The sequence below is a fragment of the Heterostelium album genome, assembly GCF_000004825.1.
Source record: "Heterostelium album PN500 unplaced genomic scaffold PPL_scaffold1, whole genome shotgun sequence".
Lineage (NCBI taxonomy): Eukaryota > Evosea > Eumycetozoa > Acytosteliales > Acytosteliaceae > Heterostelium > Heterostelium album.
In genome coordinates this window covers 972,930-992,029 of record NW_008805063.1, presented here as the reverse complement: position 1 = coordinate 992,029, position 19,100 = coordinate 972,930, and the positions used below count along the sequence as shown (strand labels likewise).

General features: G+C 30.7%; 8 protein-coding genes across 8 annotated transcripts; 5 read left to right on the top strand and 3 right to left on the bottom strand.

The window, feature by feature from the left end:
• Nucleotides 1-161: 161 nt before the first annotated feature.
• On the top strand, nt 162-857 carry PPL_00456 (uncharacterized protein; the record flags this gene model as incomplete). The annotated part of the gene is made up of 1 exon (XM_020571486.1): nt 162-857. One exon carries the CDS (start codon nt 162-164, stop codon nt 855-857), a length of 696 nt encoding a protein of 231 aa, XP_020438760.1.
• Nucleotides 858-917: 60 nt separating this feature from the next.
• cog7 (oligomeric Golgi complex component) lies at nt 918-4,400 on the bottom strand (the record flags this gene model as incomplete). Its single annotated transcript, XM_020571485.1, has 6 exons — nt 918-1,484; nt 1,565-1,703; nt 1,851-2,233; nt 2,297-3,379; nt 3,449-3,631; nt 4,398-4,400. The coding sequence occupies 6 exons, from the start codon at nt 4,398-4,400 to the stop codon at nt 918-920; spliced, it is 2,358 nt and encodes a 785-aa protein (XP_020438759.1).
• Nucleotides 4,401-4,450: 50 nt separating this feature from the next.
• PPL_00454 (uncharacterized protein) lies at nt 4,451-6,198 on the top strand (the record flags this gene model as incomplete). The annotated part of the gene is made up of 8 exons (XM_020571484.1): nt 4,451-4,589; nt 4,657-4,789; nt 4,870-4,954; nt 5,177-5,341; nt 5,414-5,518; nt 5,601-5,807; nt 5,888-6,053; nt 6,074-6,198. The coding sequence occupies 8 exons, from the start codon at nt 4,451-4,453 to the stop codon at nt 6,196-6,198; spliced, it is 1,125 nt and encodes a 374-aa protein (XP_020438758.1).
• A 185-nt stretch (nt 6,199-6,383) lies between these two features.
• dnmA (DNA cytosine-5--methyltransferase) lies at nt 6,384-7,957 on the bottom strand (the record flags this gene model as incomplete). The annotated part of the gene is made up of 5 exons (XM_020571483.1): nt 6,384-6,610; nt 6,675-6,848; nt 6,952-7,468; nt 7,538-7,600; nt 7,676-7,957. 5 exons carry the CDS (start codon nt 7,955-7,957, stop codon nt 6,384-6,386), a joined length of 1,263 nt encoding a protein of 420 aa, XP_020438757.1.
• A 111-nt stretch (nt 7,958-8,068) lies between these two features.
• PPL_00452 (uncharacterized protein) lies at nt 8,069-9,572 on the top strand (the record flags this gene model as incomplete). Its single annotated transcript, XM_020571482.1, has 3 exons — nt 8,069-8,498; nt 8,601-8,802; nt 8,882-9,572. 3 exons carry the CDS (start codon nt 8,069-8,071, stop codon nt 9,570-9,572), a joined length of 1,323 nt encoding a protein of 440 aa, XP_020438756.1.
• Nucleotides 9,573-10,201: 629 nt separating this feature from the next.
• PPL_00451 (uncharacterized protein) lies at nt 10,202-11,731 on the top strand (the record flags this gene model as incomplete). The annotated part of the gene is made up of 3 exons (XM_020571481.1): nt 10,202-10,971; nt 11,164-11,619; nt 11,692-11,731. The coding sequence occupies 3 exons, from the start codon at nt 10,202-10,204 to the stop codon at nt 11,729-11,731; spliced, it is 1,266 nt and encodes a 421-aa protein (XP_020438755.1).
• Nucleotides 11,732-11,863: 132 nt separating this feature from the next.
• Nucleotides 11,864-12,850, bottom strand: PPL_00450 (uncharacterized protein; the record flags this gene model as incomplete). Its single annotated transcript, XM_020571480.1, has 1 exon — nt 11,864-12,850. The coding sequence occupies one exon, from the start codon at nt 12,848-12,850 to the stop codon at nt 11,864-11,866; it is 987 nt and encodes a 328-aa protein (XP_020438754.1).
• Nucleotides 12,851-14,052: 1,202 nt separating this feature from the next.
• PPL_00449 (colon cancer-associated Mic1-like domain-containing protein) lies at nt 14,053-19,072 on the top strand (the record flags this gene model as incomplete). Its single annotated transcript, XM_020571479.1, has 11 exons — nt 14,053-14,204; nt 14,361-14,439; nt 14,520-14,747; nt 14,888-16,362; nt 16,440-16,724; nt 17,534-17,664; nt 17,764-17,813; nt 17,853-17,990; nt 18,050-18,094; nt 18,158-18,464; nt 18,522-19,072. The coding sequence occupies 11 exons, from the start codon at nt 14,053-14,055 to the stop codon at nt 19,070-19,072; spliced, it is 3,441 nt and encodes a 1,146-aa protein (XP_020438753.1).
• Nucleotides 19,073-19,100: the final 28 nt, after the last annotated feature.

Below are 19,100 nucleotides of genomic sequence, written 5' to 3'. Positions count from 1 at the left end.
TTTTTTGGTTTTTTTTTATTTATTTTAAAATATTTATTTTTTTAATTTAAATTATTCTGATTTTTTTTTATTACCATTAATTATTTAAATGATTGAGAAATGAACATAATTTGATTATTATTTTTATTATTTATCAAATTAAGAAAGAAAGTTATAAAGAGATGACAGATAAAATTGATGAACAACAACAAAATGTGGTTGAAGATCAACATGAACAACAACCACCACCTTCCAATAGAAATGATAGTGGTGTTGGAACTTCACATGACCACTGGGGTATTCTCTATTTAGACAACAACGATGACGATAGCTGTTCAATCATACATATCTATAAGTACAAGAAAGTTATACATCTTGAGGATTTCAAAATGGAAGGTGACAACACTGAAAAGTTGATAGTCAGTAAACAGCGGATTGGTCAAACCGATATGGACTTTGGAGAGCTTGTTGCCAATTGTCATAATGTCACCAATGCATATGTTTGTCAAGAGGGTATAGTTCACCACTGTGAGAAATGGACCAACGAGATAAAGGTTCACTTGCAACCACAACTCCAAGAGGAGAAGAAGGAGAAACAGGAAAAGTATAAAGAAGAACAAATTGAAAAAGAACATAAACACAAAGAAGAAGAAGAAAAAGAAAAAGAAAAAGAAAAAGAAAAAGAAAAAGAAAAAGAAAAAGAAAAAGAAGCAGAGGAGGAAGATAATGATAAAGATCATGGATATCATTTTAAAGCATCAGTTTATATTGTACATATTAAAGATAATCACCAGGAATTATTAAATCACGTGATAACCAATAAGAAACATGGTATTGGTAGGGAAAATGATAAAAATAATTCATGTATCATTTTATAAATAAATAAACAATAAATAATATTAAAATTTGTACATATATTATAGAAATATTGAAAAAAATTACTTTATTCCTCTCATTTTACTTATTAGATTTGAAATATTCTTTTCACTACTTTCATAGTTGGCAATGGATTCCAGGTATTTGTCTTTGGGAATAGAAATGAGTTGTTGGGTAAGTGAGAGCAGTGGATCGTGGGGAACACCGATTGCAGAGAGAATGTTGAAGAGATAGGAGATATCGTTGGCCAGTTGCTGACATCCTGAGTCGGTAAGTGTCGAGATTTCAACGATCGATTGGAGATAGAGCTTCTCGGTGGCTTTGGCAACCAACGACATCCATTGATGTGCAATTCCATCTTCCTCCTCCTCTTCTTCGTCCTCCGAGATGGTGGCAGCAGATGTAGTTTGTTCCGACTTGTACAGCTGCCTGACAAGATTCTGATAAAAGTCATCGTTGGCAATTGGCTGTGACAATGCAATCCTATAGGAGAATCTAATTAGTTCCTCCTCAGAGTATGGATCCAATTGCTGTGGAATATTCAGCAGATGCTCAGCAATCTGTGTGATATAGCTGACTTGTGAAGGATTGGTTTGATATGATTCCGTACCAGATTGTTGTTTCCATTCCTAAATAAAAATCACGACACGTCGTTAGTTGTCAAACAAATCTTAGATTAGATTAAATATATATTGGTTTGTAAACATACAGGTAATCTTGGTAAATCTTTCAACTTTAGACGAATGAAATTAATCATTGTTTCAAATACAAAATGTTGGCAGTGAGCACAGTAATTTTGAATTTGATCTTGGGCATCGTGGAAAAGTGAACGTTTGTTGGTTGCCTGACTGGAAATCTGTTGTATTGTGTTTTGTAGCTTATGTAGCTTGGTTGGATCCTGTAGTAGAATTCTTCTGATGTGTGATTCCAAGTTGACTTCTTCGTCCTGCGACGACAGATAGTGTACCAGTTGCACATAGAATGAATGTTCAAACTGTTTCATCTTTGCGATAAAAGTATTGCAATCCTGTAGAAGCTTCATAGCACCTTGGAAATACTCCCAGTTTTGTTGTTGTTGTTGTTGATGTTGTTGTTGTTGTGATTGTTGTTTTACATTTGCTGGTTGTTTTCTCTGTTCGATTTGTGATAGAATGTCTTTGGTGATCGATATGTTTGACATAATCTTTAGCTCATTGATTGAATCCTTCAGCATGGCAACAAAGTCTTTAAATACATTGTTGATAACATTGATAAATGGTTCCACCTCGGTGACATGTGTCAAACTATAAAATCTATCGATCGACGATTCACAAAGTGGGAATATCTTATTAATTGAATTTTCTATATTTTTAATCGTTGTTGAGAAGTCATTCTTTTTCTGTTTTAAAAAGTATTGGTTAGTAAATTAAGTAGAATCGATTTATATTATAATACTACTTACAACTAATGAAAAAGATGATAGATATTGTTTAAATAGTTTGGATTCATTCTCTGGGAATTTCGTTTGAAATATTTTGAATGGTTCCAACACTGTTTTGATGAGAGTTTCCTTCTCTGGAATGTCGAGCGTTCTGAGGAATTGGATGGTCGTTTTGTAGAGGTTGATAAGTTCATTGGTTTTGCCAGGTTGATTAGGAGCTGCATATTGCTCGATTCTAGTTTGGAATTGTGAATTTATCGATAGGAATAGATTGACCAGTAGCTGCTCCGCCAGTTGCCGGTAGTTGCCAGGTGACAACTTTGATAGCCAATCCATCTCCTGATTGGCAAGTAGAATAACTTCATCATAGAATCCTTGACACCATTGGTTAAGATTAGGAACAATTAGCTGTTGTTGTTGCTGTTGTGGTGGTGAAGTGGTTCCTGGCGAGGTAGCGCTGCCTGCTGGCGACTTGGAACTACCGCCTGCATAAGACGACCACAACGCCTTGATCGGTTCCAAACGCACGTTATAATAGTGAATGAGGAACTGTTGTTCTCTTTTAATCGACTGGAATATCTTGAGATAGTTTACACAGGATTCGAGGTCACGCGACTGTAGCGCGCCAATCAGCTGTGGACGCACAAGCGACTCCAGACGATCCTGATGCGCTTGGAAGTGACGCTGTTGCTCTCTAAACTCTGGAATATCCGATAGCACAGCTAAACTCTGCTTTACACCTTCGAGAGTGTCTGCGATCTTCAAGTAGTCGGCAGATTGGAACAGCTTGTCCAGACCCGATGAAAAAGACAGAAGCTTCTCCGCTTCATTTAGCGATATGATACACTGGTCGATTCTCTTTCTGACAGTGTCCAACGATGAGATTCTAGCGACGGTATCAGAGGTGTTGGCATGCATCGATGCAATGGTCTGATTGATATGCTTCACCTTTTGCTTGAGTGAGACCGACTCCTTTCGAACTCGATCGATCTCACGCACTGCCTTTGGCACATACAGTAGTGAATCCGATGCCTTATTCTCCAATGACATATTCAATTCCAAACTATAGATTTGTAATTTCGATAATATATCAGATGCTCTATTCTAATAATAATAACAATAAATATTAACATAAATAACATAAAAATATTACTCAAATTATTAAACATATACTATATGTACCTCTAAATCAGATTCAATTGAATAGTTGAATACATCATTGGTTTGTGATTGTGATGATGTCGAGTTGGCTGGTTTCAATAAGTTATTTATCCATTGTTTAGTATTGAATGTATCTGATGAGAATATTCCATCAAAATCTATTTGTTGTTGATGTCCACTGCTGCTGCTACTCATCTAAGATGTATTAAAAATGATGACACTTCTTTAAATTAAGATATAAAGAAAGACTGTTCCCTGTGTAATAGTTACTAGTAATTCTTATTTTCAAATTTTGTCAGTTCATTGTGATTAACCCCCACAATCATTGATCAAACATTAAAATTATATTTAATTTTTAATTAATTTTTTTTTACTTAAAAAAAAAGTTTTGGTTTTTTGTATTAATTGTTTTATTCTCGCATCCTTAATTAAAATTAGATAAATCAATTTGCAAAAGTGTGTAAGTACTTATGATAGATAGTTATTACTAAAACATTATAAATAGATAGGCGTCATATATTGTAAAACAATAACAATTAGAAAGTTGACAATTAAAGGTTTTATTTTGAATAGTGTCACAACTATCTTAAAAAAACGATTATAATTTAATTTTATTATTGTCATTACCTATCGAATTAGGATATCAATACCAATTTAGTTTGTATTAATATAAATAAAGAAAATAAACAAGGATTTATACAATTTGTAACTTTTTTTTTTTTTGGTTAACTCTCAATAATTTTTTTTTTTATAATCATTATCTATTACATTTTAAACTCTATTATAACTATAACTATAACTATAACTAAAATATAAATATAAAAAAAAAAAGAAAAAGAAAAGAAAAAAAATATAAATATATTAATATTAAAAAAAAAAGAATACAAAAAAAAAAGAAAATACAAATATATATAAAGAGTTTATTATTATTTGATTCAAGATACTCCTATATTATAATTACCATTATTTTTAGTTTGACAATTCAAATAAAAGTTTTAAAAATAACTTTTAAAAATGAATTATAGAAATAATGGTAGTTCATTTATATTGATTTTAATATTTCTACTATTTTGTACTATTAACTATACATTTTCATTACATTTTGAATTGAATGATGCATCAAAATTAAATGAAAGATTGATTAAAGGAAAAGGTAATAAATTTGATCAAGTTAAATGTATTGATTTTTTTTTTTCTAACATTATTATTAAAAAAACCAGATGAATTGGAATCTATCCTTGTCAAATCAAAGAGAAATGAATGCTGGCAACAATGTATTGAATCTTTAAAGAATGGTTGTAAGGATATGGATGATATAGAAAGATCAAGATTGGCCGTTAAATTAACAAATTGGTAAATAATTGTTTGAAATAAATTATATTATTATTATTATTTTCTGAAAACTAATTAATTAACAATTTATATATTTACAGTCATCTGGAGAAATCGGGATTGAATTCCTATCGTTGCAATGAAAAGATGTCAATACCAGAGTGTACATCGACTATGAGTGAATTGGCATTTACCACTTATACCAACTTTTATATATCAACAGAGAATATCTGTTACTATCTACAGTCGGAACTGTTCCAGTCGCAGACAGAGGCAGCTGTGAACCTACTGATTGATTCAACGGTGGACACTCTTCAGTCGGTACGACAGATCTATCTCCAATCACAACTACTCTCTGAGAACCTGGAGCAGTCGAACCTGGCACAACAGAAACTAATGAATGCACAGACCTCGCTCAAGACACAACTCGAACAATCGATGGACTATCTGAACCGAATCACCACACAGTCTGACGATCTCAAACAATCACTCAGAGACACAACTCTCAAACAAGATAATCTACTACAATCACAGAAACAACTATCAGAACAACATCAACAATCTTCTAAAATTGTAAGTTAGTCTAACTAATAATAATATTTCTTTCTTAATAATAATAATATTAACATAAAACAATATTATTAGTCATTAGATTTATTATCACAAATTAAAGATACATCTAATTTTATTTCAAGTAATACAATGGAATCACTTGATAATCAAAATAGGTTATTATCTTTACAAAAAGAAGTATGTATTAGATCTTGTTTATCATTTCAAAGTGTTTGATTTATTGCTCTAGATGTGATTACTAATAAAGAATAACTAAAAGGCAATAGGTGACTTGAATGGTATTGGTGAGATCACTGAGAGTTGTCTTGCAAAACAAAAGGAAATAATGATATCACAAGATAGAATAGCACAAAGTAATCAAATCATTGTTGGTATTCTTGATGGTTTGACTACCATTTCAAATTCTATTCTCTCTGAATTCATTGATTTCAAATCTTTAATATATTATTTACTTTTATTTATATTTGTAAGTTTATTTTATTTAATTTATATTTAGAACATTAAATATACTTATATTAAAATTATTAATATTAATTCAAATTTTAGATATACTTTGTAACATCACAAAAGAAAACACAATCAGCAAGAATACCATTATATGCTGGATTGATAGTTCAATTGTTTGTTGAAAGATATATTGCCGGTGGTTCATCGTTTGACCATCTGATACCACAGATACTCGTAGATCTAATACAGTTGGATGCTTCTGGAGGTTGGTCATTGCAATACAAGTTCGTTCTCATCGGAAAGCTCAGAAAGTTGTACCTTGCCTACCTGACATTCGTGTTGACAAGCTCTCTTTGGTTCTATCGCGACTACGAACAGCTCAACCATCAACTACTCATCAATCTAAATGAGTCCAATCAAACAATACTCAAGTTACTAAACAAATCGATAAAGAAACAAAACAATAGTAACAGCTCCAAAGCAATTGTATTCAATCAACAACAACAACAACAAAAACATACAAGGATTGATATTGATGATGACGACAATAATGATATAGAAACAGATATAGATGACTAAAATTATAATCAGTTATTTATTCATTATTATTATTATTACTATTACCACTACTGCAGCTAGCATTATTATCATTATCATTGCTATTATTATTATTATTATTATTATCATCATTAAATTTATAGAATAAATACTTTAATAATTCAGATACGATTTTACAATTTAAACTGTTTCCTATTAACCTATAGCCTTGAGCAACCGTAACAGAAGGAGGGAATTGAAATTGTTCTGGGAAAAAGTGGAATCCTATAATTGATAAATCAGCATTTCTATTAATAGAAATCAAAACTATCATTGATCATTAACATACTTGTAATCTCTTTAGGTGAAAAATATCGTAACTTCATTGGAATCAGTGAATTTGGAACATTGATATCTGCTTTGTAGTTTGTGTCCAATTGTAATACACTTCCTGTACCTTCAACAAACTTTGAGTATGCTTTTGTAAAACAATTCGTTGTCTTATCATTGATTGTCTTTATATCTATTAATAGTTCATAACAATAGATAATTAGTAAGTTAACTCGTTATCTAAACTTATCTACAATAACATAATGTAGATCAAATTAAACTAAATAAATACATACCGAATAACATTCCTTTACTTAATAATAGCTTTTCTGGTATCTTGTATTTATAGTAGTGTTCATCTGTATTGTATGATTCATCTAAATATTGTTCGATCGTATTGGTTTCATTGTTTTCTGTATGTTGATAGCTTGGTATTGTTTTTAGAATGATTGCATTATCTTTTGTTACTATCTTTGTTTTAATATCAATATTGCTATTGCTATTGTTATTACTATCGTTATTTAATAACACTTTCTTTGCAATACAGAAATATCTTAATCTTTGATTCGGTAAACCAAATTGTGTCGGTGTCAAATGAAACTCTTGAAATTGGTATTGCAATTGATTGAATGTTTCCAATAGTAGATCTCTCGCATTCGACTTCTCAAAGCCATAGACATTCTCTATCAGTATATAGGTTGGTGGTTCTGCTAATGCCGCAAGTTGTTCCAATAAATGAACAAAACTGTTGGTTCTGTTATCTTGTAAATCTTTTTGTAATCCAACTCTTGTAAATGGTTGACAAGGAGGACTCTAAATATCTACTAATTAATATAAACCAATCATCTTTGCCTTATTATAAATAATAATTAAATTAATTACCATTAACCATGTATTTGCACGAAATGATTCCAATTCTTTAGTTGTAAGTGCATCTATACTTTTCTATATGGTTGGTTTTATTAATAAACCGTAACTATATATATTAAATGAATGAAAATTAACTTAATGATAACTTACACTATTTACTTTATGTTTCTTTGGATTAGGATATTTAGATGAAATATTATAGTTGTAGACATCGTTTGCATTGGTATTGATATCGAATGATTGTAGTACTTCGAATGGTATACCTGATATCAGAGTAGAGTAATACATTCCACCAATTCCACTAAAGAATTCTAATATTCTTAGTTTATCTATTGTTTCATTATTGCTGCTGCTGTTGTTGTTGTTGTTATTTGATTGTTGTTCAACACCATTGCTTGTTGTTGTTGTCGATGTTGCTGATACAAACAACATTCTTTTTTAGTAATAATTTTTTTGACGAAAGATTTCTATTTTGACACCCCTAATGATTTGTTCATTTTTGTTTTATCATCATTTATCAGATATCTGATAATATATATAATAATGCAAAGGTTAAATATAAGATGTTTAACTTTTGTTAGAAATAATATAATTAATAATAAAAATAGATATACATTTGGCAGTGGTTTAGTAAACTTTAGCAGTAGTAGTAATAGCGATAAAGTAAATATATTTAATACAGAATTAAAGAAGAAACAGAGATCATATGTTGCAAAGCTAGAGGATGCACAAACATATGATTATTTATTCGATGAAGTAGGAAAGCGTTTGGTAGACAGAATATTCGATATTAAAGATCTAAAGTTTGAATCTGTATTGGACTTTGGTTGCAGAAATGGAACTGTCTTGAAGCAATTAGATTCAATAGTCAACGATAACAACAGTGATAATAGTAAATCAATTGACTATCATATGGTTGATTCATCAAAAGATATGCTATTTAGAGATCAACATTTAGATATAAATTATAAAAGTAAGTAATCAATGAGAAGATACAGAGATTATTCTCCTCATACTATAGATCTAACCATATCTCTAATATATCATATATATATATATATATATATTAATTTAGTTAAACCAAATAGAATATTAGTTAATAATATGGAAGAACCATTACCTTTTCAACCACAACAATTCGATCTTATTCTTTCAAATCTATCGATACATTGGATGAATGATCTACCCGGTGTATTCTCACATTTAAAGTCATTGTTAAAACCCAACGGTGTATTTTTGGCAAGTCTATTGGGTGAAGAAACATTAACTGAATTAAAGTAAGTATAAAAAGAGAAGGTTATTTAGTAAATAGATATAATATAGTAAAACATTTGTTTATTTATAAAACAAAACTAGAGATTCATTGTATCTTGGAGATATTGAAAGACATGGTGGATTCACACCTCACATCTCACCATTTGCCAAATTGAGTGATGTCGGTAACTTGTTGTCAAAGGCAAAGTTCAACCTTCCAACGGTTGACACTGAGAAGATTGTTATAAAGTATGGCTCGATGTTCTCTCTGATGAGAGACCTCCAAGCGATGGGCGAGAATAATGCAACCTACAAAAGCAGGGTGAGTGGTGGTCGCGATACCTTTGTCGCCGCACAATCAATCTATCAAATGCTCTATGGCAATGACGATGGTTCACTGCCTGCCACCTTCCAAGTGATCTATCTCATCGGTTGGTCACCACACCACTCCCAACAAAAACCATTACCCAGAGGCAGTGCCAAACGTCATCTCTCTGAGATTTCAGACAACTCTATCAATATTAAATTGAATGAGAATGGTGGAAGCACAACTACCACAACAACTTCAAATACCCAAACTACAAAAAATCAACAACAACAACAACCATCATCAACAACTACAACAACAACATCCACAAATAGTTCACTTGAATTTGATGCTACACTTCTAGAACCAGTTCCAAAATCCGATGATTTCATTATTAAAAGATTAGATAAACATGGAAATTTACATGAAGTTAATAATCCAGAGAATAACAATAGCAATAACAATAATGATAATAATAATAAATAATAGTTCAGACGAGACTTAAATTAGTCGAAAAACACACCTCACATTCAGAATTAACAACCACTTGTGGATCATATTGATTGCCCCAAAAATACCCACCAACCCATTTTAAGGATTTGACTTTTAATTTTTTTTTTCAAACAGTATTCACCAAAATTAACACAAACCTTCCCCCATTTACACATATTTGCATTAACATCATCAATGTTCACAACAATCTCATCCTATCTTTAATATTTTTGTAAAACAATTAAACTCCACCGATCAATATTTATTTGATAGTTGTGTTGATAGGTCAATATCATTTTAAAATGGTTTTCCATAGGGTGGAAAATCATTTATTCACAGAAAACTGATCATTGTCAACTTAATATAGAATGACTGAAATAGAAGAGACAATTATTGTGTTAAATTAGTGTTGTTACATTATCTCTCTTTAAAAGTTTATAGTATTAGGAAGGATGACATTTTTGGAACATCAAAGTGTACGATTTAAAATCAAAAGGTTATAATTTGTAAAAATGAAGGGAAAAAGTGTTTATAAACTACTGATAAATCAATAACTGAGAACCAGCAAAACAAAGCAAATCAAATTCTTATTGTTTTTAATATATTAAAGATAAATATATAAAATGTATTATTCATTTTCATCATTTTTATTACTTTTATTTATAGCCAATTTTTATTTTGTGGATTCATCGACATTTTCAATTCATGAACAACATCTTGTTGAAATGCAAGATAAAGTTACTTCAGCTAACGGTCTGAATAATGAAGTAGAAATCTACCAAGTCGATGAAAATTCAGAACCAACACTAATTTCAAAATTACCTGTTGGTACTCCACAAACATTTGTTGGTAACAGTACCGCAAATGGATTTCCTTATCTGTTTTTTAGAATGGACCCTACTCTTGGTCTTGGCTTTACCTTTTTAGTGAAAAACAATACAAATGATACCTTTAAACTTACAACTTTGGATAAATATAAAATGGTATCTTATTTCAATATCTCTAAATTTGATATATACATTTGCGAACTAGAGTATATGATCATTCAATATATTTGCACAACAGCTCCTTCTTGCCCCGTCACAATTGGTTTTTACCCTAAAAATCAACCATGTCTTGCTCAAAACTATTCAAACCAACCAAAAATGCCAGTGAATATGACTACCGGTATTAATTATTCACCTCGTTCGAAAGAAAGTGAATTAGAATTTCTTAACGAGAGCTCCAGTACTGGAACAAATGAAACCGAAACTAGTACAACTGGAATTCAACCGGAGGGACCTGGTACAACTCTTGGCAAAAGTATCATTATTTCAGGGGACTCTAACAAGTTATTTTCTGTTCCTCTCATTTCATTGACTTTGACTTTCACTTCATTTCTTTTCTCTTATTTGTATTTGTAATAATTATAATTTAAATCTTAAATGTTTAATAAAAAAATCGATGTAAACTTAAATACAAAAGAAATGTTCTAGATATTTTTTGTCAAAAAAATAAAAAACTTGAGTTTTTTGTAATCTAATTTTATTTTTTTTATTCAAATCACATAAATGTAATAAATGACATCACAAAATTTATACTTCAGAAAAGAGAAATTTGGTGTTAAATCAATAAAGTATGTTTTGGAGAATAATATAATACCTTCAAAAATATATATGGAAGGCTATCAGCAAATCTATAATTGCCTTTCAACGAACTCTATTTCCTTGGACATGCTATACCAAAAAATCACATCAACGATAAGAAACTATCTATATAATGTCAAATCAGAACAATTCTTTTACAAACCAAAAACAATTAATGATGATCTTTATCATTCACAACAACTGTTTAACACATTTTTTGCATTATGGTCAGCCTTTAAGAAATCGATGAGAACCATTAATACTATTATAGCGCCGATTATAAGATGTAATTATTTCGAAGGAAAACAAAGCTTCATCAGTTCTGGTTATCATTTGTTCAAACAGATTATCATCGAATCTACCATATTAGAATCAAAAGGAATTGATACAAACCAAAACATTGATAACAAAGAAATGTAATTAGAATTCTATTTCATATATATTAGTTTTTTTTTTAACTTTTTACTTACTAAATTATAATTATATAGGTATTTATCAATACTCGGTGAAATCAATAATAGCCATTAAATAACAAACATTATTACTTATACATATTTCCTATCCTCACTAATCTTAAAGAATTTAGTTGATAAGAATGAGAGTGTTTGGGATATTCAAAAAAATGTTTATTGTACAAATTAATTAAATAAACTTGTTCAGTTAATAATTATTCTTCTCTCTAAACTCTTGATATGATTCACCAGTCCATTTGGTAGTTTCAAGAAATTGTCTCCAATTCAATTGCTTTGGATTGATTTGATTTGAGAGTTTAGTATTACGGTGTTTGTAGTAGTATCCATACTTGGCGGTGGAATCCCAGATTTCAAAGAGACGATTACCCAATAACTCCAACTCTGGTGCACCATTGAGACCACCGGCTTCAATGTATGCCTGACGATCCAATGCACGGAAACTAGTTTTAATACCGGTAACCTCTTGGAAGATCTCTGCCAGCTGCACACCAGTCAGGTACTCGGCAACCACTGGTACTACCGCACGGTTATATTGGTATGGATGTTGGAGGAACTCTGAAACGATTGGACCGGTTGCAGTGTAGGTATCGATGTATGGCAACAAGTCATTGGGTTGCAGTGGGAGTGCGAGCTCAGCCGAACCATCTTCGTTTCTAATCAGTGGAATAAACTCGATTTGATTCGAGTAGAAGAACGCAAGATTGAAAGTACTGACGTATTTGAATGGCAGTGACTCGATGTATCGTTGGACAGTGGTTCGGCATGAGAGAATATCGAATTTGAATTCGGCACGATGAGCATCTGTCAAGACTGGAGTGTCAACCGAAGAGAAGATAACATGTTCCAAACGCTCTTCGAGGGCGGCATCTGCTTGGTACTTGACGTATTCAATTTCCTTTTGGTAGTAGTCTGGGTCGGTGTAGCTGATGGCTGGTGTCATCAAGAATGCAGCTTTGGCACCATTGAAAACCTTGTTGAAATCAGATTTCTTGGTATAATCCACTTGGACAACCTCAACTCCTCTCTCCTTCAACTTCAAAGCTGCTGGGGTATCTGATACTGGACGTGTTGTGGTGGCACGAATTTGATAGTTACCTTCTGCAACCAAAGTATTAATAATACTGATACCTTGTTTGGAGAAAGCATTTACAACAACGAAAATTGGTTTAGACATATTTTAATATTGTTTGTTTTAAAAGTAGGAATAGAAATAATATAATTGTTTGGTTGATTGATTGTTTGTTTGTTTGTTTGTTTGTTTAATTGTTTAATTTGTTTGTTAATGATATTATTATCCAAGTCTGAAGTCAGTCCTATTTATACTTGGTAGATTGATTCATAGAGGATAAAAATAAACTTATCAGTGTGTGTGACATGTTTGATTGTTGGGATATGATCGAATATGCCTATTCGAATATTCATTTGTTCTTCACACATGACCAATATGCAAAGTCTGTTTCGATGACATTCGAAATGAGCTGTGGTTACAGTGTGGTGAACAAAGTTTTAAAATTACAATTTAATTAAACATGTGCTGCAAACATATAACCTTCGCTTTAAACAACAACCTCAAACCTCAAAACACAATCGAACAATTCGAAATCCTTCTTTTCAAAAAAATAAAAGATGTAACCTCGCTTTGGGTTTTTTTTTTTTTTTTTTTTTTAACACAATCATAAAAAAAATCTATTTTTATTGATGTAAACACAAGATTAAGGGAAAGTAACGTTTAGATATTCTATACATTCTTTGTTCTTGGTTTATTAAAAACATAATTTTTGTAAAAATCTACTTTTTTGAAAATCATTATTTCAAATAATTATTTTATCAAATAAATAATTATAATAGCAATTCTTTTAAGTTATAATAGTGAACCATTTAATATTGTTAAATACAACATTGGTTTGCAATTCAAATCGTCACTCGCCGATAATTATTTTTGCACTAAACTCTGATTCTCAAAAAATCAATCACTCCAAAATTGAAACAACAATTTTTTTAAATTTTGAGCAAGAAAGAAAAAGATTTTGTAATTTTTTTTTTTTTTTTGTACATGTATAATTTTTTTTTTTATTATTATTTTCTTTGGAGCAATAATAATCAGTTGATCGTTTTTAGGCATAAATCAACAATCAATATATTATTATTATATATTATTATTAATTTAGATATATTTAATCGATTTGACTAGTAGTTACCTCTGAGTATAAACAACTTTTACAATTACTATTTGATCATCTTTGAATGTTTTACTTTTATTTTATAGATAGATAGTTAGTTAATTTGATCAAGAAACATAAATATAGATAATAATCACAGTAAATAAAGAGTTCATAATAAATAATAATAATAATAATAATAATAGAATAATAGAATATGTCAGTAGAGCTTAGGCCAATTGGCTTAAAGATAGAATCGAATGAATCATTTCTATCATTGGATGACAATTTAGGTGTTGTTATATTAGCAAACTCTAGTGGTTTCGGATATGTACCGCTATCAAATTCAAAAGAGAGAGGTTATTATTGGTAGGCATCATCATCATCATCATCATAATCATAATAATAATTTTAGTAAAATTACAAATAATAATAATAACCAATAACTAATATTTTATTTTTCAAAATTAAAATAAATTGATTATTTAATACTGTGCATTTAATGTATATATATTTAATATATAGTTCCGATAAGCCAATAAAAGATGCAAAATTTTCACCTAATGGTTTATATGCTGCAACACAATTTAATGATACCGATATCGTATGTTTTTTCATCAAAGAAATGTTTACTTTTACTTTACCTTATGATTGCTAATAATGGTTTTATTATTATTATTATAGGAAATATTAAATATTCATGATGGTAAAAGAATCATACAAAACACTAGATATAAATCGACAAGAGGAACTGTAATTCTATCATTCTACTTCATATCGACAAAGGTCGATACTTTGTTGATCATCACCAACACCTCATTGGAACTATATCAAATCACATCGAATCAAACTGAAATACAATGTAAATTGGTCAAAGATACAAAAACAAAGATACATTCTTTTGTCTTTTCTGTAAGTTTAGTGATAGATAGATAGATAGATAGAGAGAGAGAGAGAGAGAGAGAGAGAGAGAGACAGAGAGGAGAGTTATAATTAGTTATATGATCTTAATTAAATCTAATACAATCAATTTATTGTTAATTATACTTTAGCCAAAGACATCGACAATTTTGACATATGGAGGAACTGGAAATACAATTCAACCCTACAGATTCACTCAGAGCTATATAGAGAAACTGGCAAGATTTACAGTGGATAGCAGTGTACCACTGGATCTCAGTAATTTGTATATGACCATACTATACGGTAGAAACTACTGTATCTTCTCCGATCAGAATCAGATGTCGTTCTACGAGTTGAACAATGAGACTGTCTATCGTGTGCAGATGATCAAGTTCCTCATGACCGGAACCAATCAGATTCATATCGTCGACAACATCGTAATCGTCCACTACAACGAGCACAAAGTATCGATGGTGTACGACCTACGTATGCTCAAGTCACCTTCGAACTTCCCAATCTCTGCCATCCCAATGACTCTTTTCAATAGCAGCTCTTCCAGCGTCACCGATCTCGTCAATTTCCACCAACAACAACAACAATCTGGACAGCTCACACCACGTCAGAACTCTCAACAACAACAGCAACAACATCAACTTTATCTTTCATCATGGAGATATGTATTCCCTAATTACATCTTTGACAGCCTGTCTGGACACTGGTATGAAGTCACATTGAATTTCGAAAAAGTTTCAAACTTCTTCCAGGTAGACACTGACAAGATCATCCCATTCCTTCAATTGCGTTCGTCGCCCAACGCCAAGATCGCTCTGCTACAACACATCAAGACGATCATCGAATACAAGTCAGAGCCGCTCGAAGTACTCGGAAAGATATTCGATTCACTCAACCACGACCTCTTCACTATGACCAGTAGAAACAATACACAACTCATCCAACAACACTTGAATATGGCTGCCAAGAAACAGTCGCCAGCAAAACCATCGAGTGCCGACGATGAAGATCTCATTGGCGATCTAAATACGCGTCAACAGGGTCTGTCAACGTCGACCTCCAACTCCAACTCCAACTCGCCAACACTACCGCCAGTTGTGAGCTCTGGATCGTTGAATTCCTCCACCTCCTCTGCTACAAGATTCGTTCCACCCCCTTCCAACACACAGAGAACAATGACTAATGGTGTTAGTCTGAGTTCGTCGCGCGGTGCATCCACTGCTTCCTCCTTAAAACAATCAGGTTCCGGTCTTGATCTGAGCTCTCTCGATATCTCGTCGAGTCAGTCAACCGGAGGTATCAACGGTATCACTCATCAGGTTGTCAGCATGCGAACCAGAGGTCCGGCCAACATCCTTGTCAACTCTGACGATCTCTTTGAACATGTTTTCAACCCAATCTACGACAATCTTACACAACAAATACAAACGATCAAGTCGAGCACTACCATGTCACAGGCAGATAAAGAATCAAACCTACAGAGAATCGAAGTTGACTCTAGATTCCTAATTGCTATCTTGACAGAGTATATCCGTTCCCTCAACTACCAATACTGTGGTAAATCTGATAAACTATTTAGTTTATTATTAAGTTTATTTATTGATAATCAAATGTAAGTTTTGTTTTTTTTTTTTTTTTTTTTAATTTAAAAAACTATTTTATTATTTACTAATTAGTTTTTTTTTTCAGGTTTTCTCAACTTCACAGATTTTTACAATATAATGTAATTGAAGATTCAGAGAATATAGCATACAAGTTACTTTCGATCAGTGAAACCTATCCACCAGCACTTCAATTATCTTTAGATATGTTTAAACGTTTGAAGATGCCAAATGTAATTATATCGACTCTTTTGGAGAAGAAACAGGTGTTGCTTGCACTTAGATTCATGAGAAGCACCAAGACCAAATATAATGTAGACGAGTTCCTAAAGCATGCTTCATTGCAAGGCGACGATACTCTATTTTTTACAGTGTATAAATTCTTTGAGCAATCAAATCAATTGGAGAATTGTGATAAATATATAAAATTATATAATGAGAAGTTTCTCACTCAATAAACAAATATTATTTTAATAGTATTCATAACTCATACACACATATTGATAAGTGTACATGTATTATACAACACAAATTATTGAATTTTTTTGGTTTTGTTTTTTATTTTTGAAAACTCTGATTTATCAAGGTTCGGGACGGGATGATTATTAGATTAATCAAACAACCACAAACAACACTTGATTTTTATTTTTTTAAATAAACTTAAAAGAATGATAGGTAAAGTTGTGCACTAAAAGACTTGCAAACGTGGTGATATGTTCAATTAACATTAAAAATGCTGATCACAGAAATGGGGATCCAATTTTTGTGACTAAAAAATAAAAGTTTTTTGCTGATCATCAAAAAACTAGCAAATTTTCACACATCTAAATAATATCTTAAAAAAACAAAAGGTTTCATTGGTGCAGATCTTGGAGGTTTGAATTATGTTTTTGATAAGCTAATCATTCACTAATCTTTGTGGAACTAGGTAATTTGTAGAGGAAGGTTCAAACCTCTGAAAGATACAATTGATAAAGAATACCAGAGTTCCCGCTCATTTTAATCTAAAAGGAATTAATTAATTGTGTTATTTTTATCTTTTTCTCATTTACAAAAAAAAAATGTATTTTTATATATCTTTTTTATTTATTACTATAAATTTATTATCTGTGTATAGTGAAACATTTGATGGAAAACATTTAGAGTGTATAAATAGTCAACTTGAATATAATGATATTATAGGAATAAATACAGATATAAATTTAAATCAAAATTGTTTGTTCAACCAAAATATTACACTTTCTATTTTGAATTCAACTTTGACAATAAACCAAGTAATCTCTTCAGATTTTCTCATTTCAATAGAAATAAAAGTAAGTTTTATTTTAAATAAAGATTTTTTTGATTTAATATTTACATTCTATATAAAAAAAACTAAAAGGGAGAATCAAAATTTGTATTATCAAACCTAGAACTCCTTAAAATTTCAAATAACTTTTCAACAACAATAGAAACAGTATCAGTAATTCAAAACTCCACCATATCTATTTCTTCTTCAAAGTTTGAGGTACCATTTATCTCTGTCGAAGATTCAGTTCTAGAGATTTCCAATACCAACATTAGTTCAAAATTAAATTTATTCAATTCAAATATATCACTTTCCAATAATGTAAACAGTGAATCCTTCATATTAACTTTGGTAAGATGAATGTTTTTTAAACCTTACCAACTAAATTTTAACATTTCTTTTGTATATAGAACCAATCAAGATTGAATATTTTAGATAATAATATTATTATTAATGTATGTAGTATTACATTGTCAAAATAATTATAAATAAGTTAATAATAATTTCTCTAATAATAGAATGGACAAATCGATTTGTATTCTTCTAAAATTAATTTTAATGGAAAAATGAACTCTGTTAATAACAGTTCATTTTTATCAATAAATGGAGATTTGGCTTTTAGAAATACAAAGATAGTTTTTCATGATATCAGTTATATAGAGGGAAATGGTTCTTTAACTTGTGGAAACAATATAGAAGCAAAAGATTATTTATACTTTGGATCATTTGGAGAAACATCTAAACTCTTAGTGGATTGTGATATCTCATCAACCAAAGGATTAATATTCAATATTTTTGTTGATTCCAAAACTAATTTTACTCAATGTAAGGTCTATCAATTAATTTTTTTTAGATTTAATACTAATTCTTTTTAATTTAAAGTCAGCACAAAAAATGTCAAATTTTTCTCTACTTCGGAAGTCAACCTATTTATAAATAACAATTTCTCAGAGAATATTACATTATTCTATTTCGATGACCAATCTCAGTTTAATTTGTCAAAGATAACTATAATCGAATATAACAACATAAAGTATGAAAGTGGTTTTTCTAAATCCTCCACAAAACTATCATTGTATTTCGTAGAAAAAACAAATAGCTCTACAACTGGTTCTGATACAAGCACCACTTCAGTTGGAACAACAGGAGCATCTTCAACAACAGGTATGGAAAATATCACTGCAACCAATACCCCAATTATTATTTATGATTTGGAAACTAAACGACCTGCAAGACCTTATTTGGCTATGGGTATTATTTTTGGATCGATTGGACTAATTTTGGTGATGCTTGGAGTTGGTATTTATTTCATTAAATACAAAGGAATATTTGCTTATTCTGACCATGCAGAGGCTGTCAACAGAACAACTAGTACAGATTCTTTTGCTACACTCAATTCACAAGGTTACAAAATTAAACAATTCGATATTTAACATTGTAATAATAATAATAAAAACTATC